This window comes from Pelodiscus sinensis, chromosome 14 (genome assembly GCF_052426305.1).
Source record: "Pelodiscus sinensis isolate ZL-2025 chromosome 14, ASM5242630v1, whole genome shotgun sequence".
Lineage (NCBI taxonomy): Eukaryota > Metazoa > Chordata > Testudines > Trionychidae > Pelodiscus > Pelodiscus sinensis.
Genome location: NC_143065.1, coordinates 46,925,617 through 46,953,459, shown reverse-complemented (window position 1 = coordinate 46,953,459; position 27,843 = coordinate 46,925,617). Strand labels below are relative to the sequence as shown.

The 27,843-nt window shown below is 70.2% G+C and overlaps 1 protein-coding gene across 1 annotated transcript in view; it reads left to right on the top strand.

Annotated features, from left to right (window-relative positions):
* Window positions 1-8,634: 8,634 nt before the first annotated feature.
* The window catches only part of FES (FES proto-oncogene, tyrosine kinase), a 49,522-nt gene continuing 30,313 nt past the window's right edge, over window positions 8,635-27,843 (top strand). Inside the window, 9 exon segments of the mRNA XM_089781870.1 lie at window positions 8,635-8,679; window positions 9,435-9,496; window positions 16,563-16,801; window positions 19,529-19,702; window positions 23,684-23,789; window positions 24,294-24,536; window positions 24,539-24,653; window positions 24,734-24,853; window positions 25,917-26,039. Of these exon segments, the coding sequence (XP_089637996.1) occupies window positions 8,660-8,679; window positions 9,435-9,496; window positions 16,563-16,801; window positions 19,529-19,702; window positions 23,684-23,789; window positions 24,294-24,536; window positions 24,539-24,653; window positions 24,734-24,853; window positions 25,917-26,039 (1,202 nt within the window). The 5' untranslated portion in view covers window positions 8,635-8,659.

Sequence of the window (27,843 nt, the reverse complement as noted above, 5' to 3'; positions counted from 1 at the left end):
CCCCCCCTTGTCACATTGACCAGTAACATCCGGGCACTGAGCCCCCCCCGTGTGCAACCCCCCTCTGAGCCCCCAAAACTCCCCCCTTGTCACATTGACCAGTAACATCCGGGTACTGAGCCCCCCCCCGTGTGCAACCCCCCCTGAGCCCCCAAAACTCCCCCCCTTGTCACATTGACCAGTAACATCCGGGCACTGAGCCCCCCCCGTGTGTACACCCCCCCCCTGAGCCCCCAAAACTCCCCCCCTTGTCACATTGACCAGTAACATCCGGGCACTGAGCCCCCCCCCGTGTGCAACCCCCCCCCCCCAAAACTCCCCCCCTTGTCACATTGACCAGTAACATCCGGGCACTGAGCCCCCCCCGTGTGCAACCCCCCCCTGAGCCCCCAAAACTCCCCCCTTGTCACATTGACCAGTAACATCCGGGCACTGAGCCCCCCCGTGTGCAACCCCCCCTCTGAGCCCCCAAAACTCCCCCCTTGTCACATTGACCAGTAACATCCGGGCACTGAGCCCCCCCGTGTGCAACCCCCCCCTGAGCCCCCAAAACTCCCCCCCTTGTCACATTGACCAGTAACATCCGGGCACTGAGCCCCCCCGTGTGCAACCCCCCCCTGAGCCCCCAAAACTCCCCCCCTTGTCACATTGACCAGTAACATCTGGGCACTGAGCCCCCCGTGTGCAGCCCCCCCCCCCCCCCTCTGAGCCCCCAAAACTCCCCCCCTTGTCACATTGACCAGTAACATCTGGGCACTGAGCCCCCCCGTGTGCAACCCCCCTCTGAGCCCCCAAAACTCCCCCCCTTGTCACATTGACCAGTAACATCCGGGCACGGAGCCCCCCCCGTGTGCAACCCCCCCCTGAGCCCTCAAAACTCCCCCCCTTGTCACATTCACCAGTAACATCCGGGCACTGAACCCCCCCCGTGTGCAACCCCCCTGAACCCCCAAAACTCCCCCCCTTGTCACATTGACCAGTAACATCCGGGCACTGAGCCCCCCCGTGTGCAACCCCCCCCTGAGCCCCCAGGAGGCTGGCAGATGAGTTCACAGAGAGCCGGTCCGGGTGTGAACGGGAGTCCCGGAGAGAAAGGGAATCGCGCAGAGACCGGATCTCGGCTGAGCGACGGAGAGAGGCACCTCCGAGGTGAGCCCCAGGGACCAGGACCAGTCATCGATACCCCAGAAAACCAGCCAGGGCCTGGGCGGAGCCGACCCAAAAGGGCCCGCAGAACCTAACTTGCCATCGCTGTGGGCAACGAGGCCACAAGAGGTCTCAATGCACCAGGCGCAAGAACAGGTCCCATGACCTGGGACGTTCCAGGGTTAACAGGCTGGGGCGGGAGGAAGGGCAGGCTGCCCAGAGGCAGGGGCTGGCCGGCAAACCTCAGCTCAGAGTGGAGGGAAGGATGCTCAGTGCACCTCCCCTGGGAGGTCTGACCCTTGGGAGGAGGATTTCTCTGTATATCGGGTGGGGCAGGACGGCCCCTGCGGCGGGACTGCCTCGTACCCCTGGAGGTGGATGGTAGGAAGGTGACGCTGGCCCGACCCGGCATAGTGGCCCCAGACCGTATGCTACCCGACACTCAGCTGACACTGAGGGGCATAGACGGCACCCCCTTTAAGGTACCCGTAGCCAGGGTGCATCTGAAATGGGAGGCCAAGGAGGGCCTCAAGGAAGTGGGGGTGCACCCGCACTTACCCACCGAGGTGCTGATGGGGGTGACCTAGAGGAGTGGCCAGACGGACCCCACAGGACGCTGGTCACCACCCGTAGCCAGAGCAAGCGAGGGGCTGGCGGCCCAGAACTCATAAGAACATAAGAACGGCCGTTCTGGGTCAGACCAAAGGTCCATCTAGCCCAGTATCCTGTCTGCTGACAGCAGCCAACACCAGGTACCCCAGAGGAGATGGACTGAAGACAATGATCAAGCGATTTGTCTCCTGCCATCCCTCCCCAGCCTCTGACAGACAGAGGCCAAGGACACCATTTTATCCCCTGGCTAATAGCCTTTTATGGACCTAACCTCCATGAAATTATCTAGCTTCTCTTTAAACTCTATTATAGTCCTAGCCTTCACAGCCTCCTCTGGCAGGGAGTTCCACAGGTTGACTACACGCTGTGTGAAGAAGAACTTTCTTTTATTAGTTTTTAACCTGCTACCCATTAATTTCATTTGGTGTCCTCTAGTTCTTCTATTTAGGGAACTAATAAATAACTTCTCTTTATCAGCCCTCTCCACACCACTCATGATTTTATAGACCTCTATCATATCCCCCCTCAGTCTCCTCTTTTCCAAACTGAAAAGTCCCAGTCGCTTTAACCTCTCCTCATATGGGACCCGTTCCAAACCCCTAATCATTTTAGTTGCCCTTTTCTGAACCCTTTCCAAGGCCAAAATATCTTTTTTGAGGTGAGGAGACCACATCTGTACACAGTATTCAAGATGTGGGCGTACCATAGTTTTATACAAGGGCAGTAAGATATTCTGGGTCTTATTTTCTATCCCTTTCTTAATAATTCCTAGCATCCTATTTGCCTTTTTGACCGCCGCTGCACTCTGTGTGGAAGTTTTCAGAGAACTGTCCACGATAACTCCAAGATCTCTTTCCTGATTTGTTGTAGCCAAATTAGCCCCCATCATATGTACGTATAGTTGGGGTTATTTTTCCCGATGTGCATTACTTTACACTTAGCCACATTAAATTTCATTTGCCATTTTGTTGCCCAATCACTCAGTTTGGTGAGATCTTCTTGGAGTCCCTCACGGTCTGCTTCTGTCTTGACTGTCCTAAACAGTTTTGTATCATCTGCAAACTTTACTACCTCACTGCTTACCCCTTTCTCTAGATCATTTATGAATAAGTTGAACAGGATTGGTCCCAGGACTGACCCTTGGGGTACACCACTAGTTACCCCTCTCCAATCTGAAAATTTACCATTTATTCCTACCCTTTGTTTCCTGTCTTTTAAACAGTTCTCAATCCAAAAAAGGACCTTTCCTCTTATCCCATGGCCATGTAATTTACACAAGAGCCTTTGCTGAGGGACCTTGTCAAAGGCTTTCTGGAAATCCAAGTATACTATATCTACTGGATCCCCCTTGTCCGCATGTTTGTTAACCCCTTCAAGGAACTCTAATAGATTAGTAAGACAGGATTTCCCTTTACAGAAACCATGTTGACTTTTGTCCAACAAATTATGTTCTTCTACATGCCTCACAATTTTATTCTTTACTATTGTTTCAACTAATTTGCCCGGTACTGAAGTTAGACTTACCGGTCTGTAATTGCCAGGATCGCCTCTACAGCCCTTTTTAAATATTGGCGTAACATTGGCTACCTGCCAGTCAGTACGGAAGCCGATTTAAAGGATAGGTTACAAACCACAGATAATAGCTCAGCAATTTCCCATTTGAGTTTTTAGAACCCTTGGATGAATGCCATCTGGTGCCGGAGATTTGTTAACATTAAGTTTTTCTATTTGTTCTAAAACCTCCTCTAATGACACTTCAATCTGGGACAGTTCCTCAGATTCATCACCCACAAAGGACGGTGCAGATTCGGGAATCTCCCCAACGTCCTCAGCCGTGAAGACTGAAGCAAAGAAATCATTTAGTTTCTCCGCAATGGATTTATCGTCCTTGATTGCTCCTTTTTTAGCTCAATCATCTAGGGGACCCACAGGCTTTTTAGCAGGCTTCCTGCTTCTAATGTACTTAAAAAACATTTTGTTATTTCTTTTTGAGCTTTTGGCTAGCTGTTCCTCAAAATATTTTTTCACTTTTCTTATTACATTTTTACACTTGATTTGACAGTGTTTATGTTCCTTTCTATTTATCTCACTAGGATTGGACTTCCACTTATTAAAAGATACCTTTTTGTCCCTCACTGCTTCTTTTACATGGTGGTTAAGCCACGGTGACTCTTTTTTAGGTCTCTTGCTATGTTTTTTAATTTGGGGTGTACATTTAAATTGGGCCTCTATTATGGTGTCTTTAAAACTCGAGGAGGTTCCCCAACAGGGGGCCCAGGGCCCTATCCCAGCAGACATGGAGTTGGACCTAGGCAGTGGGGGGAACCACGCCCCTGTCCCAGCCCCAGCCACTGAATTCCAGGCGGAGGTGCGAGCGGATCCCTCCTTACAGTCCCTGAGGGACCGGGCTGACCTGGGTGCCGCTCAACCCCTAGGAGGAGATTGCCAGGAGAAGTTCCAGTGGGAGAGGGGATTTCTGTACCGGGAATGGCTTCCCCCTGGGAAGAAAGGGGAGTGGGGGCTCCAGCGGCAGCTGGTGGTCCCCCAAAGGTATCGCCGCAAGCTGCTACACCTGGCCCATGACATCCCGTTCTCGGGACACCAGGGGATCCGGCGCACCCGGCTGAGGCTGCTCCAAAACTTCTCCTGGCCGGGGATGTTTGCAGCTGTCCAGCGGTACTGCCGGTCCTGCGACTCCTTCCAGCGAGTGGGGAAAGCCCAAGACAGGAGGAAAGCTGCGTTGAGACCCCTGCCCATCATAGAGGAGCCTTTCCAGAAGGTGATGATGGATATTGTGGGGCCCTTCAAGAGAGTGACCCAGACGGGGAAGAAATACATCCTGGTGGGGTGGACTTTGCCACCTGCTACCCCGAGGCCATGGCCAACGGGCTGGTGGAGAGGTTCAATGGGACTCTGGAACAGATGCTATGGACCTTTATGCACAAACACCCGCAGGACTGGGACAAGTACCTACCCCACCTGCTGTTTGCGTACAGGGAAGTGCCCCAGGAGTCCACGGGGTTCTCGCCGTTCGTGCTGTTATATGGGAGGCGAGTGAGGGGCCCCCTGGACTTACTGAAAGACGAGTGGGAGGGGAAGGTCTCCCCGGAGGGTGAGCCGGTCGTGGAATACGTCCTGACGTTCCGGGAAAGACTTGCCGAGCTCATGGGCCTGGCCAGAGAGAACCTGAGCAGGGCCCAGAGGAAGCAGAAGGTCTGGTACGACCTCAATGCACGGGCCCGCGCCTACGCTACCGGGGACCAGGTGATGGTCCTGATCCCCATGCGGAAGAACAAGCTGCAAGCCGCCTGGGACGGCTCCTTCAAGGTGGTTAAGCAGCTGAACGAGGTGAACTACGTGGTGGAGCTGACGGGCCGGACGTGCGGCCAGCGGGTACAGGCAGTCCCCGGGTTACGTACAAGATAGGGACTGTAGGTTTGTTCTTAAGTTGAATCTGTATGTAAGTCGGAACTGGCGTCCAGATTCAGACACTGCTGAAACTGACCGCCAGTTCTGACTTACATACAGAATCAACTTAAGAACCCCAGGCGTCCCCAAGTCAGCTGCTGCTGAAACTGATCAGCAGCTGATTCCAGGAAGCCCGGGGCAGAGCAACTCTGCCTGGGGCTTCCTGTAGTCAGCGCTGGCCAGTTTCAGCAGAAGCTGACTTGGGGACGCCTGGGGCAGAGCAGCTGGGGTGCTACTGGACCAACCCAGCAGCACCCCATCTGCTCTGCCCCAGACGTCCTGATTCAGCCGCTGCTGAAACTGACCAGCAGCGGCTGAATCAGGACCTGGGGCAGAGCAGCTGGGGTGCTGCCGGGTTGGTCCAGTAGTGCCCACGGGCGCTGCAGGACCAATCGGCAGCGCCCCAGCTGCTCTGCCCCAGAGTCCAAAACAAAAGCCTGGTCTGCTGGGGGGGGGGGGGAGCACACTAGCTGCGCCCCCCCCCCCAGCAGACCAGGGACACGGGGAGCAGAGCCGCAGCGGCAGCGGGGTGCCGCGCCTCTGAGGCTTTGCTCTGGCAAAGCCTCTGAGGCGCGGGACCCCCCGCGGCTGCGGCTTCAGTCAGGGTGCCTGTGGTCTGCTGGGGACTGTCCCCAGCAGACCACAGGCACCGGGTCTCATGCGGCAGCAGCGGGGGTTCCCGCGCTTCTGAGGCTTTGCTCTGGCAAAGCCTCAGAAGCGCGGGAACCCGCCTGGTGCCCCTGGTCTGCTGGAGACGGTCTCCAGCAGACCAGGGGTACCGGAGCAGCTTACGAACGGGGCTTTCTCGCCCCGACTTCCGGGGCGAGAAAGCTCCGTTCGTAATTGCGGATCCGACGTAAAGTCGGATCCGCGTAAGTCGGGGACTGCCTGTATATCATGTTAACATGATGAAGCCGTACTGGGACAGGGAGAACTTGGTGCTGGCCGTGTGTAAGCCCTGGGAGGAGCAGGGGGAGGATCCCCTGGTGGGCCTGTTCCCTGGGACCGGAGAGGACTCTTCGCTGGAGTCAATTTCCCTCTCGGACCAGCTCACCCCGGCCCAGCAGGCCGAGATCCGAGAGGTGCTGTGCTCCCACCAGCAGCTGTTCTCCAACAAGCCGGGTCTCACCAACCTGGCTGTCCACCGGGTGCAGACGGGCACTCACTCCCCGGTGCGCTGCTCCCCATTCAGGGTCACGGGGAAAACAGCCCAGGACCTGGAGAGAGAGGTCCAGGACATGTTGGCCCTGGGGGTGATCCAGCCGTCCTCCAGCCCCTGGGCCTCTCCCATGGTGCTGGTTCCCAAGAAGGACGGGTCGATCCGGTTCTGCGTGGACTACCGGAAGCTCAACGCCATCACGGTGTCCGACGCCTACCCGATGCCAAGGCCCGACGAGCTCCTGGACAAGCTGGGGGGAGCTCGCTATCTCACCACCCTGGACCTCACCAAGGGCTACTGGCAGGTGCCGCTCGACCAGGAGGCCAGACTGAAATCGGCTTTCATCACGCCGCTGGGGCTCTATGAGTTCCTGGTCCTGCCCTTTGGCCTCAAAGGGGCGCCGGCCACCTTCCAGCGCCTGGTGGACCAGCTGCTGCGGGGAATGGAGAACTGTGCCCTAGCGTACATCGATGACATCTGCGTCTTCAGCCAGTCCTGGGAGGACCACGTGGCCCACGTCAGCCAGGTACTGGATCGGCTGAGGGAGGCTGGGCTGACCGTAAAGGCTGGGAAGTGCAAGGTTGGAATGGCCGAAGTGTCCTACCTGGGCCATAAGGTGGGGAGCGGCTGCTTGAAGCCAGAGCCGGCCAAAGTGGAGGCCATCCGGGACTGGCCTGTGCCCCAGCCCAAGAAGCAGGTCCAGGCTTTCATTGGGATGGCGGGGTACTACCGGAGGTTTGTGCCCAACTTCAGCTCCATCGCTGCCCCGATCACAGAGCTGTGCAGGAAGGGGAGGCCCGACAGGGTGGTCTGGACGGAGCAGTGCCAGAGGGCTCTCTGTGCACTGAAGGGAGCCCTGGCCAAGGCTCCAGTGTTGGTAAACCCAGACTTCGACAAGCCCTTTATCGTGTTTACGGACGCCTCGGACACTGGGCTGGGGGCGGTGCTGATGCAGGCGGACGAGAAAGGGGAACGTCACCCCATCGTGTACCTGAGCAGGAAGCTGCTGCCCCGGGAGCGGAGCTACGCGACCGTAGAGAGGGAATGCCTGGCCATGGTGTGGGCTCTGCAAAAGCTGCAGCCGTACCTGTTTGGCCGGCGTTTCACGGTGTACACCGACCACTGCCCCCTGACCTGGCTGCACCAGATGAAAGGGACCAACGCCAAGCTGCTGCGGTGGAGCCTGCTCCTGCAGGACTACGACATGGAAGTGTGATCCACGTCAAGGGGAGCGCCAACATCATCGCCGACGCGCTGTCCCGTGGGGGGGCCCGAACTTCCCTAGGTCACGAGTGGAGTGACCCTGCTCAGTTCGCTCTCGGAGGGGGGAGAACTGTGACGTAGTGGGGGTACTTGCTGGGCTGTGGTGACCTCTGCTGTCTGGTCATTATGCAAAGGGGGCTCCAAACCTGTCTGACCAGCCACCCCCCATGGAGAGGAGCAAAGGAAGGTGGATGCTGCCCTGGCTGGGGGCAGGGCTGGAGGAGAGGGAGTTAGTTTCTGTCTGGAATCATGGAGGAAGCAGCCTAAGCAAGGGGCTGGGATTTAGGGGCCCAGGCTCCCCCATCTCAAGGGGGGCTGAGGCATCCTAGCCCAGCTCTGTGACCAGATTCCATCTGTTCTGTGCTGTATCCTGGAGAGGCAATAAACTTCCTCTAGTCCACCGGCTGGTGCAGTCTGTTTGTGCCATTTCAGGGTGCAGGAGACGGGGGACCCCCAACGCACCGTCACAGCCCCCCACCTGCATGAGGCCTGGCCCCACCCCACCCCTCCTCTTCCCCCAGGACCCCGCCCCGGCCAGGCGGGAGGTTGGCTCTGGGGGCAGGGGCGGGGGCTGCTCCCAGGAGAGGCTGCTGGGTGGACGCTGCCCATGGCTGCGCTGTCCGCCTGTGCAGGGCGCCCCTCATGCTGGGGTTGAGTGGGAATGTCTCATAATCCTGTGTATGACCAGTGTGCCTGCCTCAGTTTCCCCAATGTGGGCAGCGGTTAGCTGGGTGGTGAGACAGGCTCGTTACAGGGCCCCGGGCGGGTGGGGGCCTGGCCCCATGCCCGTGGAGACTCAGACGACAATGGGTCTTTGATTGCCTGGGATTTGGCCAACTGCCCTCTGCAGGAGGCCGGCCGGGCACAAGCCGCTGGAGAGCAAAGGGCGAAGGAGGAGCCTGACTCCGTTTGCCTGACAGGGACAAAAGGTGGGGGAAGGGCCAGGCAGGTTGTCAGTGGGGCAGGTGGAGTGTTAACAGGGCGGCTGGGAGCAGAGTAGGTCGGGTGTTAATGGGGTGGCCAGGAGCAGGGTAGGTGGGTTGTTATGGGGCAGTTGGATTGTCAGTAGGGTGGCTGGGAGGGGGCAGGTGGATTGTTATGGGGCGACCAGGTGAGGGACAGGCAGGTTGTTATGGAGCGGCTGGGGGGGCAGGTAGGTTGTTATGGGGGGGCTGAGTGCGGGTCGGCGGGTGGTTGTGGAGAGGTTGGGGGGCAGGTAGGTTGTTATGGGGGGGCTGAGTGCGGGTCGGCGGGTGGTTGTGGAGAGGTTGGGGGGCAGGTAGGTTGTTATGGGGGGCACACAGGTTGTTATGGAGCGGCTGGGGGGGCAGGTAGGTTGTTATGGGGGGCACACAGGTTGTTATGGAGTGGCTGGGGGGGCAGGTAGGTTGATATGGGGGGTGGCTGAGTGTGGGGCCGGCGGGTTGTGGGGTTTGTGGGTGATTCCATTCCCCTGTGCGTGCGATGAAGCAGGGATTTTCGCTGAGTGTTGCACAAGGACTGTGGCTGATTCCGTCCCTCGTGTGCTGAGTGTGCAATGAAGCAGGGATTTTCTCAGCGCGTTGCACAAGGACACGGGGGCTGGGCTGGGGCCGGAGCAGGGCCAGAGGTGTAAAGGGGGACATTGGGGCACAGTGACCCTGCCCCTCCTTGTTCCCAGCTTGTCCTGGAGCAGCGACTCTGCAGGGGCTGGCGGGGCCGGGGCCGGGCGGGGCCGGGGGGAGGAAGTGTGGGAAATCGTGCAAGGTCGCTGGTCAGCGCAGCGTTTCCTGTTCCTCTTTCCCAGCTGGGGCCGTGCAGCGCCAGGGAACCCAGTGCACGGGGGGCTGGCCGGGGCTGCAGGCACAGGTGAGTCTTTCCGGGGTGCAACGGGCCCTTTGGCTCTGGCTCCCGCCCCCCCAGCACCGCTGCCCCCTGCACTGGCTCCCGCCCCCCCAGCACCGCTGCCCCCTGCTCTGGCTCCCGCCCCCCCCAGCACCGCTGCCCCCTGCTCTGGCTCCCGCCCCCCCAGCACCGCTGCCCCCTGCACTGGCTCCCGCCCCCCCAGCACCGCTGCCCCCTGCTCTGGCTCCCGCCCCCCCCCAGCACCGCTGCCCCCTGCACTGGATCCCCCCAGCACCGCTGCCCCCTGCATTGGCTCCCGCCCCCCCCCAGCATCGCTGCCCCCTGCTCTGGCTCCCGCCCCCCCCCAGCACCGCTGCCCCCTGCACTGGATCCCCCCCAGCACCGCTGCCCCCTGCATTGGCTCCCGCCCCCCCCCAGCATCGCTGCCCCCTGCTCTGGCTCCCGCCCCCCCCAGCATCGCTGCCCCCTGCTCTGGCTCCCGCCCCCCCCCAGCACCGCTGCCCCCTGCACTGGATCCCCCCAGCACCGCTGCCCCCTGCACTGGCTCCCGCCCCCCCCCAGCATCGCTGCCCCCTGCTCTGGCTCCCGCCCCCCCCCAGCATCGCTGCCCCCTGCTCTGGGTCCCGCCCCCCCCAGCATTGCTGCCCCCTGCTCTGGCTCCCGCCCCCCCCAGCATCGCTGCCCCCTGCTCTGGCTCCCGCCCCCCCAGCATCGCTGCCCCCTGCTCTGGCTCCCGCCCCCCCCAGCATCGCTGCCCCCTGCTCTGGCTCCCGCCCCCCCAGCACCGCTGCCCCCTGCTCTGGCTCCCGCCCCCCCCCCCGCATCGCTGCCCCCTGCACTGGCTCCCGCCCCCCCAGCACCGCTGCCCCCTGCTCTGGCTCCCGCCCCCCCCAGCACCGCTGCCCCCTGCTCTGGCTCCCGCCCCCCCCCCCCCCAGCATCGCTGCCCCCTGCTCTGGCTCCCGCCCCCCCCCCAGCATCGCTGCCCCCTGCTCTGGCTCCCGCCCCCCCCCCAGCATCGCTGCCCCCTGCTCTGGCTCCCGCCCCCCCCCAGCACCGCTGCCCCCTGCTCTGGCTCCTGGCCTTTCTCAAGCCCGAGCAACAAGTGCAGTGCTGGGCTCCCTCCTCTCCCTTCTGCCTGGCTGGAGCCCTCTCGGCTCCCTCCCCGGCCGGCCAGAGCAGCTCAGTCCCCCCCGCTCAGTGCCCCCGCCCCTTGCCAGCTGCGCCTGCCGGGCCCCCTGCCCCTCTGCCCTGCACAGAGGGGCTTCCCCCCCCAACGGCAAATGTCTGTGCAGCTCTGACGGGCCCATGGCTCGGCCTCTGGCTGCCCCCCGGGTACCCCTGCACTGCCTCTCCCCTCGCCTGTCACTCCTGGGGGCTGCTCCCCCCCCGGGCCGGGTCCTGCCCCCCGGGCACCCCCTGCACTGCCTCTCCCCTCGCCTGTCACTCCTGGGGGCTGCTCCCCCCCCCCGGGCACCCCCTGCACTGCCTCTCCCCTCGCCTGTCACTCCTGGGGGCTGCTCCCCCCCCCGGGCCGGGTCCTGCCCCCCGGGCACCCCCTGCACTGCCTCTCCCCTCGCTGTCACTCCTGGGGGCTGCTCCCCCCCAGGGCCGGGTCCTGCCCCCCGGGCACCCCCTGCACTGCCTCTCACCTCGCCGGTCACTCCTGGGGGCTGCTCCCCCCCCGGGCCGGGTCCTGCCCCCCGGGCACCCCCTGCACTGCCTCTCACCTCGCCGGTCACTCCTGGGGGCTGCTCCCCCCCCCGGGCCGGGTCCTGCCCCCCGGGCACCCCCTGCACTGCCTCTCCCCTCGCCTGTCACTCCTGGGGGCTGCTCCCCCCCCCCGGGCACCCCCTGCACTGCCTCTCCCCTCGCTGTCACTCCTGGGGGCTGCTCCCCCCCCGGGCCGGGTCCTGCCCCCCGGGCACCCCCTGCACTGCCTCTCCCCTCGCCTGTCACTCCTGGGGGCTGCTCCCCCCCCGGGCACCCCCTGCACTGCCTCTCCCCTCGCTGTCACTCCTGGGGGCTGCTCCCCCCCCCGGGCCGGGTCCTGCCCCCCGGGCACCCCCTGCACTGCCTCTCCCCTCGCCTGTCACTCCTGGGGGCTGCTCCCCCCCCGGGCCGGGTCCTGCCCCCCGGGCACCCCCTGCACTGCCTCTCCCCTCGCCTGTCACTCCTGGGGGCTGCTCCCCCACCGGGCTGGGTCCTGCCCCCCGGGCACCTCCTGCACTGCCTCTCCCCTCGCCTGTCACTCCTGGGGGCTGCTCCCCCCCCGGGCCGGGTCCTGCCCCCCGGGTACACCTGCACTGCCTCTCCCCTCGCCTGTCACTCCTGGGGGCTGCTCCCCCACCGGGCTGGGTCCTGCCCCCCGGGCACCCCCTGCACTGCCTCTCCCCTCGCCTGTCACTCCTGGGGGCTGCTCCCCTCCCGGGGCCGGGGCCGGGTCCTGCCCCCCGGGCTTCCAGCCCTTCCCCCGCCTCTCGGCTCCCAGCTCCTCCTGCCCTGGAGGGCCCGGGACTGGAGCCCTTTGGCCCCGCGGAGGCAGGCGGGGGCCCCCCTGTCTCTGGCCTGGTGGCTCGGGGGAAGCAGCCCCCCACCATGAGGGGCTGGCTCTGGCGCTCAGCGAGTAGCAGCAGCACCAGAGTCTATTTCTGACCCCACCACTTCCTCCCTCCGAGCTGTGGGAGCAGCCCCGGCCTTGCACGCCGGCTCCCCCCGGGCTGCTCCCGCCAGGCTGGGCCCCCGCTCGGCTCCGCTCGCAGGTCCGATCTGTGGGGCCGGGGCGCTTTCCCCAGCCCGCCAGGCTCCTTCAGGACCAGCCCCACGGCGCGTCCCTGAGCCACACAGACATGGTCTGCCATGGGGCTGTGCCCCGAACCTGCCCATGCTGTGTGCCCGGAGCCCCCGTGGGGCTGTGCCCCGAACCCTGCCCGTGCTGTGCCCGGAGCCCCCCATGGGGCTGTGCCCCGAACCCTGCCTGTGATGTGTGCCCGGAGCCCCCGTGGGGCTGTGCCCCAAACCTGCCCGTGCTGTGCCCGGAGCCCCCCATGGGGCTGTGCCCCGAACCCTGCCCGTGCTGTGCCCGGAGCCCCCCATGGGGCTGTGCCCCGAACCCTGCCCGTGCTGTGCCCGGAGCCCCCCATGGGGCTGTGCCCCGAACCCTGCCCGTGCTGTGTGCCCGGAGCCCCTGTGGGGCTGTGCCCCGAACCCTGCCCGTGCTGTGCCCGGAGCCCCTGTGGGGCTGTGCCCCGAACCCTGCCCGTGCTGTGCCTGGAGCCCCCCATGGGGCTGTGCCCCGAACTCTGCCCCTGCTGTGTGCCCGGAGCCCCCCATGGGGCTGTGCCCCGAACTCTGCCCGTGCTGTGTGCCCGGAGCCCCCCATGGGGCTGTGCCCCGAACTCTGCCCGTGCTGTGTGCCCGGAACCCCCCATGGGGCTGTGCCCCGAACCCTGCCTGTGCTGTGTGCCCGGAGCCCCCCATGGGGCTGTGCCCCGAACCTGCCCATGCTGTGTGCCCGGAGCCCCCCATGGGGCTGTGCCCCGAACCCTGCCTGTGCTGTGTGCCCGGAGCCCCTGTGGGGCTGTGCCCCGAACCCTGCCTGTGCTGTGTGCCCGGAGCCCCCCATGGGGCTGTGCCCCGAATCTGCCCGTGCTGTGTGCCCGGAGCCCCCCATGGGGCTGTGCCCCGAACCTGCCTGTGCTGTGTGCCCGGAGCCCCTGTGGGGCTGTGCCCTGAACCTGCCCATGCTGTGTGCCCAGAGCCCCTGTGGGGCTGTGCCCCGAACCCTGCCTGTGCTGTGTGCCCGGAGCCCCTGTGGGGCTGTGCCCCGAACCCTGCCTGTGCTGTGTGCCCGGAGCCCCTGTGGGGCTGTGCCCCGAACCCTGCCTGTGCTGTGTGCCCGGAGCCCCTGTGAGGCTGTGCCCCGAACCCTGCCCGCGCTGTGCCCGGAGCCTCCGTGGGGCTGTGCCCCGAACCCTGCCCGCGCTGTGCCCGGAGCCTCCGTGGGGCTGTGCCCCACCTCCTGTATGACCAGGTGTCCATTGGGGACCTTGTGGTTCTATTCAGCCCCTCCCCAAAGCCAACATGGGTGAGCCAGGAACATGCAAAGGGGACCCGCCTACAGGCAAATGAGCCAGGGAAGGGGCAGGGTGTGGGGCCAGGCACAGGACGGCTTGGGCACAGCGCCGGGGGAGGGGCAGGTGTCTCAGGCTGCGGGGAGGCCCCGGGCCCTGCACCCCTGTGATGTAGGGGGGGGGGGTGTCTGCCCTGTGACCCGGGTGGGGGTGTGTGATGGTGCGTTGGGGTCCCCGTCTCCTGCACCCCCGGAATGGCACGAACAGACTCCCCCAGCCGGTAGAACAGGGAGTTTATTGTCTCCCCAGCATACAGCCCAGCACAGATGTCACCAGGTCACAGGGCAGGCCTAGGATGCCTCAGCCCCCCTTGAGATGGGGGGGGTCTCGGCTTCTAAACCCCCCAGCCTGTTGCTGAGGCTGCTTCCTCCAGGCTCCCAGACAGAAACTAACTCCCTCTCCTCCAGCCCTGCCCCCAGCCAGGGCAGCATCCCCCTTCCTTTGCTCCTCTCCATGGGGGGGTGGCTGGTCGGACAGGTTGAGAGACCCTTTGCATAGTGACTCATCCTGTTTTGCTGGGTCGTGGTACCCACGGCAGCCAGTGGGGGTTACCCCAGAGCCAGCAGCCTAGAAACCAGCCAGGTACCCCCACTACGTCACAGGGTGTGATAGTGGGGGGGTCTGCTCTGTGACCCGGGGTCCCCCTGGCTGTGGGTGGGGGTGCGATAGTGGGGGGGTCTGCTCTGTGACCCGGGGTCCCCCTGGCTGCGGGTGGGGGTGCGATAGTGGGGGGAGTCTGCTCTGTGACCCGGGGTCCCCCTGGCTGTGGGTGGGGGTGCGATAGGGGGGGGGTCTGCGCTGTGACCCGGGGTCCCCCTGGCTGTGGGTGGGGGTGCGATAGTGGGGGGGTCTGCTCTGTGACCCGGGGTCCCCCTGGCTGTGGGTGGGGGTGCGATAGTGGGGAGGTCTGTGCTGTGATCCGGGGTCCCCCCTGGCTGCGGGTGGGGGTGCGATAGTGGGGGGGGTCTGTGCTGTGATCCGGGGTCCCCCTGGCTGTGGGTGGGGGTGCGATAGTGGGGGGGTCCGCTCTGTGACCCGGGGTCCCCCTGGCTGTGGGTGGGGGTGCGATAGTGGGGGGGGTCTGCGCTGTGACCTGGGGTCCCCCTGGCTGTGGGTGGGGGTGCGATAGTGGGGGGGGTCTGCGCTGTGACCCGGGATCCCCCTGGCTGTGGGTGGGGGTGTGACAGTGGGGGGGTCTGCGCTGTGACCCGGGGTCCCCCCTGGCTGTGGGTGGGGGTGCGATAGTGGGGGGGGTCTGCGCTGTAACCCGGGGTCCCCCTGGCTGCGGGTGGGGGTGCGATAGTGGGGGGGTCTGCGCTGTGACCCGGGGTCCCCCCCGGCTGCGGGTGGGGGTGCGATAGTGGGGGGGGTCTGCGCTGTGACCCGGGGTCCCCCCCGGCTGCGGGTGGGGGTGCGATAGTGGGGGGGTCTGCGCTGTGACCCGGGGTCCCCCCTGGCTGCGGGTGGGGGTGCGATAGTGGGGGGGTCTGCGCTGTGACCCGGGGTCCCCCCTGGCTGTGGGTGGGGGTGCGATAGTGGGGGGGGTCTGCGCTGTGACCCGGGGTCCCCCCTGGCTGTGGGTGGGGGTGCGACAGTGGGGGGGGTCTGCGCTGTGACCCGGGATCCCCCTGGCTGTGGGTGGGGGTGCGACAGTGGGGGGGTCTGTGCTGTGACCCGGGGTCCCCCCTGGCTGTGGGTGGGGGTGCGACAGTGGGGGGGTCTGCTCTGTGACCCGGGGTCCCCCCTGGCTGTGGGTGGGGGTGTGACAGTGGGGGGGTCTGCTCTGTGACCCGGGGTCCCCCTGGCTGTGGGGGGGGGGGTGACAGTGGGGGGGCTGCTCAGGACCCAGCCCGGGGGGGGGGGCAGGTGCAGGACGGCTGGTGCCCAGCGCCCGGGGGGGCGGGTGCAGGACGGCTGGTGCCCAGCGCCCGGGGGGGGCGGGTGCAGGACGGCTGGGGCCCAGCGCCCGGGGGGGCGGGTGCAGGACGGCTGGGGCCCAGCGCCCGGGGGGGCGGGTGCAGGACGGCTGGTGCCCAGCGCCCGGGGGGGCGGGTGCAGGACGGCTGGGGCCCAGCGCCCGGGGGAGGCGGGTGCAGGACGGCTGGGGCCCAGCGCCCGGGGGGGGCGGGTGCAGGACGGCTGGTGCCCAGCGCCGGGGGGGGCGGGTGCAGGACGGCTGGGGCCCAGCCCCCGGGGGGGGCGGGTGCAGGACGGCTGGGGCCCAGCGCCCGGGGAGGGGCGGGTGGCAGGACGGCTGGTGCCCAGCGGTGGGTGCAGGACGGCTGGGGCCCAGCGCCCGGGGGGGCGGGTGCAGGACGGCCGGGGCCCAGCGCCCGGGGGGGGGCGGTGCAGGACGGCCGGGGCCCAGCGCCCGGGGGGGGGGCGGGTGCAGGACGGCCGGGGCCCAGCGCCCGGGGGGGCGGGTGCAGGACGGCCGGGGCCCAGCGCCCGGGGGGGGCGGGTGCAGGACGGCCGGGGCCCAGCGCCCGGGGGGGGCGGGTGCAGGACGGCCGGGGCCCAGCGCCCGGGGGGGGGGCGGGTGCAGGACGGCTGGGGCCCAGCGCCCGGGGGGGCGGGTGCAGGACGGCTGGGGCCCAGCGCCCGGGGGGGGCGGGTGCAGGACGGCTGGGGCCCAGCGCCCGGGGGGGGCGGGTGCAGGACGGCTGGGGCCCAGCGCCCGGGGGGGCGGGTGCAGGACGGCTGGGGCCCAGCGCACGGGGGGGGGGGCGGGTGCAGGACGGCTGGGGCCCAGCGCCCGGGGGGGCGGGTGCAGGACGGCTGGTGCCCAGCGGCGGGTGCAGGACGGCTGGGGCCCAGCGCCCGGGGGGGGCGGGTGCAGGACGGCTGGGGCCCAGCGCCCGGGGGGGCGGGTGCAGGACGGCTGGGGCCCAGCGCCGGGGGGGTGCTCTGAGCTCAGCTCGGCTGCTCTCTCTCCAGCAGCGGGGGAGGCCTGGGGGCTCCGGATGGACCTGTGTGGCCCCCAGGCGCACGGCGCCCTGCTGCGGCTGCAGGACTCGGAGCTGCGCCTGCTGGAGCTGATGAAGAAGTGGATGGCGCAGCGCGCCAAGAGTGACCGGGAGTACGCGGCCCTGCTCCACGCCATGTTCAGCCAGCTGGAGAAGCAGGAGGGCCAGGCCCAGGCCCGGCCGGGAGACTACAAAAGCCAGATCAGCGAGGTAGGGAGCCCGGCCCCCAGCCGTCCCCAGCGCCTGCGGCCTCCGCTAGACATGGGAGGGGCTGGAGCCGAATAGGTCCCTGGAAGCACGGCACCTGGGCTGGCTCAGTCTCGGGGCTCGGGCTGCGGGTTTCACCGGGACTCGGGCTGCGGGTTTCACCGGGACTCGGGCTGCGGGTTTCACCGGGGCTCGGGCTGCGGGTTTCACCGGGACTCGGGCTGCGGGTTTCACCGGGGCTCGGGCTGCGGGTTTCACCGGGACTCGGGCTGCGGGTTTCACCGGGGCTCGGGCTGCGGGTTTCACCGGGACTCGGGCTGCGGGTTTCACCGGGGCTCGGGCTGCGGGTTTCACCGGGACTCGGGCTGCGGGTTTCACCGGGACTCGGGCTGCGGGTTTCACCGGGACTCGGGCTGCGGGTTTCACCGGGACTCGGGCTGCGGGTTTCACCGGGACTCGGGCTGCGGGTTTCACCGGGCTCGGGCTGCGGGTTTCACCGGGACTCGGGCTGCAGGTTTCACCGGGACTCGGGCTGCGGGTTTCACCGGGACTCGGGCTGCCCGTTTCACCGGGACTCGGGCTGCGGGTTTCACCGGGACTCGGGCTGCGGGTTTCACCGGGACTCGGGCTGCCCGTTTCACCGGGACTCGGGCTGCGGGTTTCACCGGGACTCGGGCTGCGGGTTTCACCGGGCTCGGGCTGCGGGTTTCACCGGGGCTCGGGCTGCGGGTTTCACCGGGGCTCGGGCTGCCCGTTTCACCGGGACTCGGGCTGCGGGTTTCACCGGGGCTCGGGCTGCAGGTTTCACCGGGACTCGGGCTGCGGGTTTCACCGGGACTCGGGCTGCCCGTTTCACCGGGACTCGGGCTGCGGGTTTCACCGGGACTCGGGCTGCAGGTTTCACCGGGACTCGGGCTGCGGGTTTCACCGGGACTCGGGCTGCCCGTTTCACCGGGACTCGGGCTGCGGGTTTCACCGGGACTCGGGCTGCGGGTTTCACCGGGGCTCGGGCTGCGGGTTTCACCGGGACTCGGGCTGCGGGTTTCACCGGGGCTCGGGCTGCGGGTTTCACCGGGGCTCGGGCTGCCCGTTTCACCGGGACTCGGGCTGCGGGTTTCACCGGGACTCGGGCTGCGGGTTTCACCGGGGCTCGGGCTGCCCGTTTCACTGGGACTCGGGCTGCCCGTTTCACCGGGACTCGGGCTGCGGGTTTCACCGGGACTCGGGCTGCGGGTTTCACCGGGACTCGGGCTGCGGGTTTCACCGGGCTCGGGCTGCGGGTTTCACTGGGACTCGGGCTGCCCGTTTCACCGGGGCTCGGGCTGCGGGTTTCACCGGGACTCGGGCTGCCCGTTTCACCGGGACTCGGGCTGCGGGTTTCACCGGGACTCGGGCTGCCCGTTTCACCGGGACTCGGGCTGCCCGTTTCACCGGGACTCGGGCTGCGGGTTTCACCGGGACTCGGGCTGCGGGTTTCACCGGGGCTCGGGCTGCGGGTTTCACCGGGGCTCGGGCTGCGGGTTTCACCGGGGCTCGGGCTGCGGGTTTCACCGGGGCTCGGGCTGCCCGTTTCACTGGGACTCGGGCTGCCCGTTTCACCGGGGCTCGGGCTGCGGGTTTCACCGGGACTCGGGCTGCGGGTTTCACCGGGACTCGGGCTGCCCGTTTCACTGGGACTCGGGCTGCGGGTTTCACCGGGACTCGGGCTGCGGGTTTCACCGGGACTCGGGCTGCGGGTTTCACTGGGACTCGGGCTGCCCGTTTCACCGGGACTCGGGCTGCGGGTTTCACCGGGACTCGGGCTGCGGGTTTCACCGGGACTCGGGCTGCCCGTTTCACCGGGACTCGGGCTGCGGGTTTCACCGGGGCTCGGGCTGCGGGTTTCACCGGGGCTCGGGCTGCGGGTTTCACCGGGACTCGGGCTGCGGGTTTCACCGGGGCTCGGGCTGCCCGTTTCACCGGGGCTCGGGCTGTGGGTTTCACCGGGACTCGGGCTGCCCGTTTCACCGGGACTCGGGCTGCGGGTTTCACCGGGGCTCGGGCTGCGGGTTTCACCGGGGACGGGCTGCGGGTTTCACCGGGACTCGGGCTGCGGGTTTCACCGGGACTCGGGCTGCGGGTTTCACCGGGACTCGGGCTGCGGGTTTCACTGGGACTCGGGCTGCCCGTTTCACCGGGGCTCGGGCTGCGGGTTTCACCGGGACTCGGGCTGCCCGTTTCACCGGGGCTCGGGCTGCAGGTTTCACCGGGACTCGGGCTGCGGGTTTCACCGGGGCTCGGGCTGCGGGTTTCACCGGGACTCGGGCTGCAGGTTTCACCGGGGCTCGGGCTGCGGGTTTCACCGGGGCTCGGGCTGCGGGTTTCACCGGGGCTCGGGCTGCGGGTTTCACCGGGACTCGGGCTGCCCGTTTCACCCGCTCTCGTGGCCCCTGACTCTCGTGGCCCCTGACTCTTGTGGCCCCTGGCTCTCGTGGCCCCTGACTCCCGCTCTCGTGGCCCCTGACTCTCGTGGCCCCTGACTCCCGCTCTCGTGGCCCCTGACTCTTGTGGCCCCTGGCTCTCGTGGCCCCTGACTCCCGCTCTCGTGGCCCCTGACTCTCGTGGCCCCTGACTCCCGCTCTCGTGGCCCCTGACTCTCGTAGCCCCTGACTCCCGCTCTCGTGGCCCCTGACTCTCGTGGCCCCTGACTCTCGTGGCCCCTGACTCTCGTGGCCCCTGACTCTCGTGCAGTCCTGGTGGGTGCTGGCGAGCCAGACGGAGGTGCTGAGTCAGATCTTGCGGCGCCATGCGGAGGACCTGGCCGCCGGGCCCCTGCACAAGCTGAGCCTGCTGATCCGGGACAAGCAGCAGCTGCGCAAGGCCTACAGCGAGCAGTGGCAGCAGCTGAGCCAGGACTACACTAGGGTAGGAGGCGCCCGGCCTGCCCCACAGCCCCCGGCAACCCCGCCCCCAGGGCTGCTGCAGGCGCCGGCCTGCCCCACAGACCCGCCCCCAGGGCTGCTGCAGGCGCTGGCCTGCCCCACAGACCCGCCCCCAGGGCTGCTGCAGGCGCCCGGCCTGCCCCACAGACCCGCCCCCAGGGCTGCTGCAGGCGCCGGCCTGCCCCACAGACCCGCCCCAGGGCTGCTGCAGGCGCCGGCCTGCCCCACAGACCCGCCCCCAGGGCTGCTGCAGGCACCGGCCTGCCCCACAGACCCGCCCCCAGGGCTGCTGCAGGCGCAGGCCTGCCCCACAGACCCGCCCCCAGGGCTGCTGCAGGCGCCCGGCCTGCCCCACAGACCCGCCCCAGGGCTGCTGCAGGCGCCCGGCCTGCCCCACAGACCCGCCCCAGGGCTGCTGCAGGCACCGGCCTGCCCCACAGACCCGCCCCCAGGGCTGCTGCAGGCGCCCGGCCTGCCCCACAGACCCGCCCCCAGGGCTGCTGCAGGCGCCCGGCCTGCCCCACAGACCCGCCCCCAGGGCTGCTGCAGGCGCCCGGCCTGCCCCACAGACCCGCCCCCAGGGCTGCTGCAGGCGCCGGCCTGCCCCACAGACCCGCCCCCAGGGCTGCTGCAGGCACCGGCCTGCCCCACAGACCCGCCCCCAGGGCTGCTGCAGGCGCCGGCCTGCCCCACAGACCCGCCCCCAGGGCTGCTGCAGGCGCCCGGCCTGCCCCACAGACCCGCCCCCAGGGCTGCTGCAGGCGCCCGGCCTGCCCCACAGACCCGCCCCCAGGGCTGCTGCAGGCGCCGGCCTGCCCCACAGACCCGCCCCCAGGGCTGCTGCAGGCGCCGGCCTGCCCCACAGACCCGCCCCCAGGGCTGCTGCAGGCGCCGGCCTGCCCCACAGACCCGCCCCAGGGCTGCTGCAGGCACCGGCCTGCCCCACAGACCCGCCCCCAGGGCTGCTGCAGGCACCGGCCTGCCCCACAGACCCGCCCCAGGGCTGCTGCAGGCGCCGGCCTGCCCCACAGACCCGCCCCAGGGCTGCTGCAGGCGCCCGGCCTGCCCCACAGACCCGCCCCAGGGCTGCTGCAGGCGCCCGGCCTGCCCCACAGACCCGCCCCAGGGCTGCTGCAGGCGCCGGCCTGACCCACAGACCCGCCCCAGGGCTGCTGCAGGCACCGGCCTGCCCCACAGACCCGCCCCCAGGGCTGCTGCAGGCGCCGGCCTGCCCCACAGACCCGCCCCAGGGCTGCTGCAGGCACCGGCCTGCCCCACAGACCCGCCCCCAGGGCTGCTGCAGGCGCCCGGCCTGCCCCACAGACCCGCCCCCAGGGCTGCTGCAGGCGCCGGCCTGCCCCACAGACCCGCCCCAGGGCTGCTGCAGGCACCGGCCTGCCCCACAGACCCGCCCCCAGGGCTGCTGCAGGCGCCCGGCCTGCCCCACAGACCCGCCCCCAGGGCTGCTGCAGGCGCCCGGCCTGCCCCACAGACCCGCCCCCAGGGCTGCTGCAGGCGCCGGCCTGCCCCACAGACCCGCCCCCAGGGCTGCTGCAGGCGCCGGCCTGCCCCACAGACCCGCCCCCAGGGCTGCTGCAGGCGCCGGCCTGCCCCACAGACCCGCCCCCAGGGCTGCTGCAGGCGCCCGGCCTGCCCCACAGACCCGCCCCCAGGGCTGCTGCAGGCGCCGGCCTGCCCCACAGACCCGCCCCCAGGGCTGCTGCAGGCGCCGGCCTGCCCCACAGACCCGCCCCCAGGGCTGCTGCAGGCGCCGGCCTGCCCCACAGACCCGCCCCCAGGGCTGCTGCAGGCGCCCGGCCTGACCCACAGACCCGCCCCCAGGCCCTGCTCCGTCGTGGCTCAGGTGTTTCCACTCATGGGAGACGCCCTGCCCTGGGGGTAGCTGGGCTGGCAGCCTCCTTCCCTGTTGCCCGCAGAGCCCAGCCAGGCCTGGGATACCCAGCCTCTGCCCCAGGCAGCCCCTCGCCCCGGCTCTGCCCCCACCCGCAGCCAGACGGACTCTGGGGCGGAACAGAAGGGTTATTGGCTGCCAGGGACACAGCGTAGCTCAGGCTTGTCACAGGAACCAGGAGCCGCCAGTGCAGCCCGTCTTGGCCCCGGTCCCCCCGCCCCCGGCCAGCCAAAACCTAACTCCCCCTCCCAGCCACTGCTCCGGCCCCCAGGCAGCCCCCCCCCGCTTCGTCCTGCTTCCAGGCCCAAGGTGCTATCTGCGCTCACCTGGGCCTCAGGCCGTGAGACTGAACACACTGCCCCAGTGCCGGGCCCGGCCTCCCCTCCTCGGGCGCAGTGCCCAGGGAAACCGAGGCACGCACCCAGAGTTACTCCAGAACAGCCCAGGACAGTAGAATCTCACACACTCAACAAAGCAAACCGGGCCCGGGGGGGCGCCAGGAACCCCAGCCCCCCAAGGCCCATGCCCTGCCCACGTGGGGGGGGCGGGAACCCCAGCCCCCCAAGGCCCATGCCCTGCCCACGTGGGGGGGGGCCAGGAACCCCAGCCCCCCAAGGCCCATGCCCTGCCCACGTGGGGGGGGGCCAGGAACCCCAGCCCCCCAAGGCCCATGCCCTGCCCGCAGGGGGGGGGGGGCCAGGAACCCCAGCCCCCCAAGGCCCATGCCCTGCCCGCGCGGGGGGGGTGCCAGGAACCCCAGCCCCCCAAGGCCCATGCCCTGCCCACGTGGGGGGGGGGGCCGGGAAGCCCAGCCCCCCAAGGCCCATGCCCTGCCCGCGCGGGGGGGGGGCGCCAGGAACCCCAGCCCCCCAAGGACCATGCCCTGCCCGCGCGGGGGGGGGGGCGGGCGCCAGGAACCCCAGCCCCCAAGGCCCATGCCCTGCCCACGTGGGGGGGGGCCGGGAAGCCCAGCCCCCCAAGGCCCATGCCCTGCCCGCGTGGGGGGGGGCCGGGAACCCCAGCCCCCCAAGGCCCATGCCCTGCCCACGTGGGGGGGGCCGGGAACCCCAGCCCCCCAAGGACCATGCCCTGCCCACGTGGGGGGGGGGCGGGAACCCCAGCCCCCCAAGGCCCATGCCCTGCCCACATGGGGGGGGGCCGGGAACCCCAGCCCCCCAAGGACCATGCCCTGCCCGTGTGGGGGGGGTGCCGGGAACCCCAGCCCCCAAGGCCCATGCCCTGCCCGCGCAGGGGGGCTGGGGGGGGTGCCAGGAACCCCAGCCCCCCAAGGCCCATGCCCTGCCCGCGCGGGGGGGGGGGCGGCGCCAGGAACCCCAGCCCCCCAAGGCCCATGCCCTGCCCACGTGGGGGGGGCCGGGAACCCCAGCCCCCCAAGGACCATGCCCTGCCCACGTGGGGGGGGGCGGGAACCCCAGCCCCCCAAGGCCCATGCCCTGCCCACGTGGGGGGGGGGCGGGAACCCCAGCCCCCCAAGGCCCATGCCCTGCCCACGTGGGGGGGGGCCAGGAACCCCAGCCCCCCAAGGCCCATGCCCTGCCCACGTGGGGGGGGGCGGGAACCCCAGCCCCCCAAGGCCCATGCCCTGCCCACGTGGGGGGGGCCGGGAACCCCAGCCCCCCAAGGCCCATGCCCTGCCCACGTGGGGGGGGCCGGGAACCCCAGCCCCCCAAGGCCCATGCCCTGCCCACGTGGGGGGGGGGGGCGGGAACCCCAGCCCCCCAAGGCCCATGCCCTGCCCACGTGGGGGGGGGGGCGGGAACCCCAGCCCCCCAAGGCCCATGCCCTGCCCACGTGGGGGGGGGCCAGGAACCCCAGCCCCCCAAGGCCCATGCCCTGCCCACGTGGGGGGGGCCGGGAACCCCAGCCCCCCAAGGCCCATGCCCTGCCCACGTGGGGGGGGGCGGGAACCCCAGCCCCCCAAGGCCCATGCCCTGCCCACGTGGGGGGGGGGCGGGAACCCCAGCCCCCCAAGGCCCATGCCCTGCCCCCGCGGGGGGGGGCGCCGGGACTGGCTCTGTGTCTTGCTCACAGACCAGCCAGCAGGAGCTGGAGAAGCTGAAGTCTCAGTACCGGAGTCTGGCCCGGGACAGCGCCCAGGCCAAGCGCAAGTTCCAGGAGGCCAGCAAAGGTGGGTGCTGCAGGACCACTGCACAGGTGCCCGGCTGGGGATGGGAGTGTGGGGGTGACTCCCTGCGGGAGGCTCAATGTCTCTGGCTGTCCTGGAACCTGAGCCTGGGGGGGCACAGCCAGGTGACCCCGAGCAAGGGGGCGGGGATCCTTGCTGGGTCTGGGCTGGCGGAGGATGCAGGGGCGCTGGGCCCCCTGTCTCAGGGCGCGGGGTCAGTCCGGGCCAGAGGGGACTCGCAGCCGGCCAGAAGCCCAGAGGGGTCCCTCTGGCACCACAGCGCGTGAGACCCCAGGGCTGCCGGACTCATTCCTTGGGGCGAAGGGGTCCCTGGGCGCAGCGTGAGGACCCAGGGCTGCCGGACTCATTCCTTGGGGCGAAGGGGCCCGGGCCCCTCTGACACCCTCCCTCGTCCTCGCCCTGCCGGGACTAACCCTTCCCACGGCCCTGCCCAGCCTGGTGCAGCCCGGCCTGCCCTTTGGCTCCCTTCTCCCTTTCCTGTGTGGGGAAACTGAGGCACACGCCCCCCCCCCCCCCGGCACAGTACAGCAAAGAGGGAATGTGGCAGCACCCCTCCCCCCAGTGGCATCGCACTGGCTGCGCCTGGCCCCTGGGAGCCAGTGACCCCTCTGGGCTCCCGGCCGGCTGCGGGTGGGGGAGGGCCCGGGGCTCCCCCACACCCCGGCAAGCTGGGCCCGGCCGGTGGGGCGGGGAGTCCAGCTGCCCGTGGCTGTGCCCGCAGGAAGGAGATCCTGCAGGAGCTGACGTCACCAGCCTGGTGCAGGAGGAGGTGGGCTCCGTGCACCAGGAGATCACGGGCGCCATCCAGGCCATCGACCCGGCGGCGGAGTACGACAGCTTCCTCCAGCAGCACAGGTCCGGCCCCCGCCCCGCGGCCCCCCGCGCCTGCCCCCCCGCGGAGCCGCGCCGGCCCAGCCCTGCCACTGTCCCCCCAGGTGTGCCAGCGACATCCCGGCCCCGGTGGCCTTCGACGAGAGCCTGCTGGACGAGGGCGAGGGCCTGGACCCCGGGCAGCTGCAGCTGAACGAGCTGACGATCGAGAGCGTGCAGCACGCGTGTGTACAGGCCAGGGGGCGGGGGGCAGCGGGCATGGGAGGGGGCGGCAGCTGGGCCCTGGGGTCCCCGGCTGGCTCCCCACTGCCCGGGGGTGTCAGGCCCGGCCCTGGCCCTGGGGGCCCCCAGCTGGCTCCCCACTGCCCTGGGGGTGTCAGGCCCAGCCCTGGCCCTGGGGTCCCCCAGCTGGCTCCCCACTGCCCTGGGGGTGTCAGGCCCAGCCCTAGCCCTGGCGGCCCCCGGCTGGCTCCCCACTGCCCTGGGGGTGTCAGGCCCAGCCCTAGCCCTGGCGGCCCCCGGCTGGCTCCCCACTTCCCTGGGGGTGTCAGGCCCGGCCCTGGCCCTGGGGGCCCCCGGCTGGCTCCCCACTGCCCTGGGGGTGTCAGGCCCGGCCCTGGCCCTGGGGGCCCCCGGCTGGCTCCCCGCTGCCCTGGGGGTGTCAGGCCCAGCCCTAGCCCTGGCGGCCCCCGGCTGGCTCCCCGCTGCCCTGGGGGTGTCAGGCCCAGCCCTGGCCCTGGGGGCCCCGGCTGGCTCCCCGTTCCCCGGGGGTGTCAGGCCCGGCCCTGGCCCTGGGGGCCCCAGCTGGCTCCCCGTTCCCCCGGGGGTGTCAGGCCCGGCCCTGGCCCTGGGGGCCCCCGGCTGGCTCCCCGTTCCCCGGGGGTGTCAGGCCCAGCCCTGGCCCTGGGGGCCCCCAGCTGGCTCCCCGTTCCCCCGGGGGTGTCAGGCCCGGCCCTGGCCCTGGGGGCCCCCGGCTGGCCCCCGGGGGTGTCAGGCCCGGCCCTGGCCCTGGGGGCCCCCCGCTGGCTCCCCGTTCCCCCGGGGGTGTCAGGCCCGGCCCTGGCCCTGGGGGCCCCCGGCTGGCTCCCCGTTCCCCCGGGGGTGTCAGGCCCGGCCCTGGCCCTGGGGGCCCCAGCTGGCTCCCCGTTCCCCCGGGGGTGTCAGGCCCGGCCCTGGCCCTGGGGGCCCCCGGCTGGCTCCCCGTTCCCCGGGGGTGTCAGGCCCGGCCCTGGCCCTGGGGGCCCCCGGCTGGCTCCCCCCTGCCCTGCTAGCTGGTGTCTCTTGCAGGCTGACGGCCGTGGACGAGGACCTGGCTGCTGCCACAGAGAGCATGAGCAGCAAAGAGCAACATGTCCAGGAGCTGCAGGCTGAGCTGCTGGGCGAGGAGAGGAGCCTGGGGCCCCGGGAGCGGTGAGGGAAGGGGGGACTCTGGGAGTGGCAGGGGCCAAGGAGCAGCAAGGCCCTGGGAGGCAGGGGAGGCGGAGGGGAGCGGGGGGGCCGGGCCGGGCGGGGGGGAGGGGGCCCCGGGGGAGGGAGGCGGGAGCAGAGAGGGGAGGGACCGGGCGGAGGGGGGGCGGGGGGGGCCAGGTCTGGGCGGAGGGAGGGGGAGGGGCGGGAGGGGGTAGCGGGGGGGCCGGGTCTGGGCGGAGGGGAGGGGGCCGGGCGGAGGGGTAGCGGGGGGGGCCTGGGCGGGGGGAGGGGGACCGGGCGGAGGGGGAGTGGGGGGGCCAGGTCTGGGCGGAGGGGAGGGGGCCGGGCGGAGGGTGGCGGGGGGGGCCGGGTCTGGGCGGAGGGGAGGGGCCGGGCGGAGGGGAGCGGGGGGGCCAGGTCTGGGCGGAGTGGAGGGGGGGCCGGGCAGAGGGGTAGCGGGGGGCCGGGTCTGGGGGCGGAGTGGAGGAGGGAGGGCGGAGAGGTGCGGGGGGGCCAGGTCTGGGCGGAGGGGAGGGGGCTGGGCGGAGGGGGCCGCGGGGGGGCCGGGTCTGGGCGGAGGGGAGGGGGCCGGGCGGGGAGGGGAGCGGGGGGGCCGGGTCTGGGCGGAGGGGAGGGGGCCGGGCGGAGGGGAGCGGGGGGGGCCGGGTCTGGGCGGAGGGGTAGTGGGGGGCCGGGCGGGGGGGGGTAGGGGGGGCCGGGTCTGGGCGGAGGGGAGGGGCCGAGGGCGGAGGGGTAGGGGGGGGGACGGGTCTGGGCGGAGGGGAGGAGGGGGCCGGGCGGAGGGGTAGCGGGGGGCGGGTCTGGGCGGGGGGGAGGGGGCCGGGCGGAGGGTAGCGGGGGGGCCGGGTCTGGGGCGGGAGCGAGGGGGCAGGGTCTGGGCGGAGGGGGGGCCGGGTCTGGGGTGGGGGGGAGGGGGCCGGGCGGAGGGGTAGCGGGGGGTCTGGGTCTGGGCGGAGGGGAGGGGCCGGGGCGGGGAGGGGAGCGGGGGGGCCGGGTCTGGGCGGAGTGGAGGGGGCCGGGCGGAGGGGTAGCGGGGGGGCCGGGTCTGGGCGGAGGGGAGGGGGGGCCGGGCGGAGGGGAGCGGGGGGGCCGGGTCTGGGCGGAGGGGTAGTGGGGGGGCCGGGGTGGAGGGGTAGCGGGGCCGGGTCTGGGCGGAGGGGTGTGGGGGGGCCGGGCGGAGGGGTAGCGGGGGGGACGGGTCTGGGCGGAGGGGGAGTGGGGGGGCCGGGTCGGGGGGGGAGGGGGGCGGAGGGGTGAGTGGGGGGCCGGGCGGAGGGGTAGCGGGGGGGACGGGTCTGGGCGGAGGGGTAGCGTGGGGCAGGGTCTGGGTGGGTGGAGGGGGCCGGGTCTGGGTGGAGTGGAGGGGGGCCGGGCGGAGGGGTAGCGGGGGGTCTGGGTCTGGGCGGAGGGGGGGGGACCGGGCGGGAGGGGTAGCGGGGGGGCCGGGTCTGGGCGGAGGGGAGGGGGCGGGCGGAGGGGTAGCGGGGGGCCGGGTCTGGGCGGAGTGGAGGGGGCCGGGCGGAGGGGAGGGGGCGGGGTCTGGAGGGGAGGGGGCCGGGCGGAGGGGGAGGGGGGGCCGGGTCTGGGCGGAGTGGAGGGGGGCCGGGCGGAGGGGGAGCGGGGGGCCGGGTCTGTGCGGAGGGGAGGGGGGCCGGGCGGAGGGGGGGCGGGGGGCGGGTCTGGGCGGAGGGGGAGGGACCGGGCAGAGGGGTAGCGGGGGGCCGGGTCTGGAGGGGAGGGGGGCGGAGGGGGAGGGACCGGGCGGAGGGGAGCGGGGGGGCCG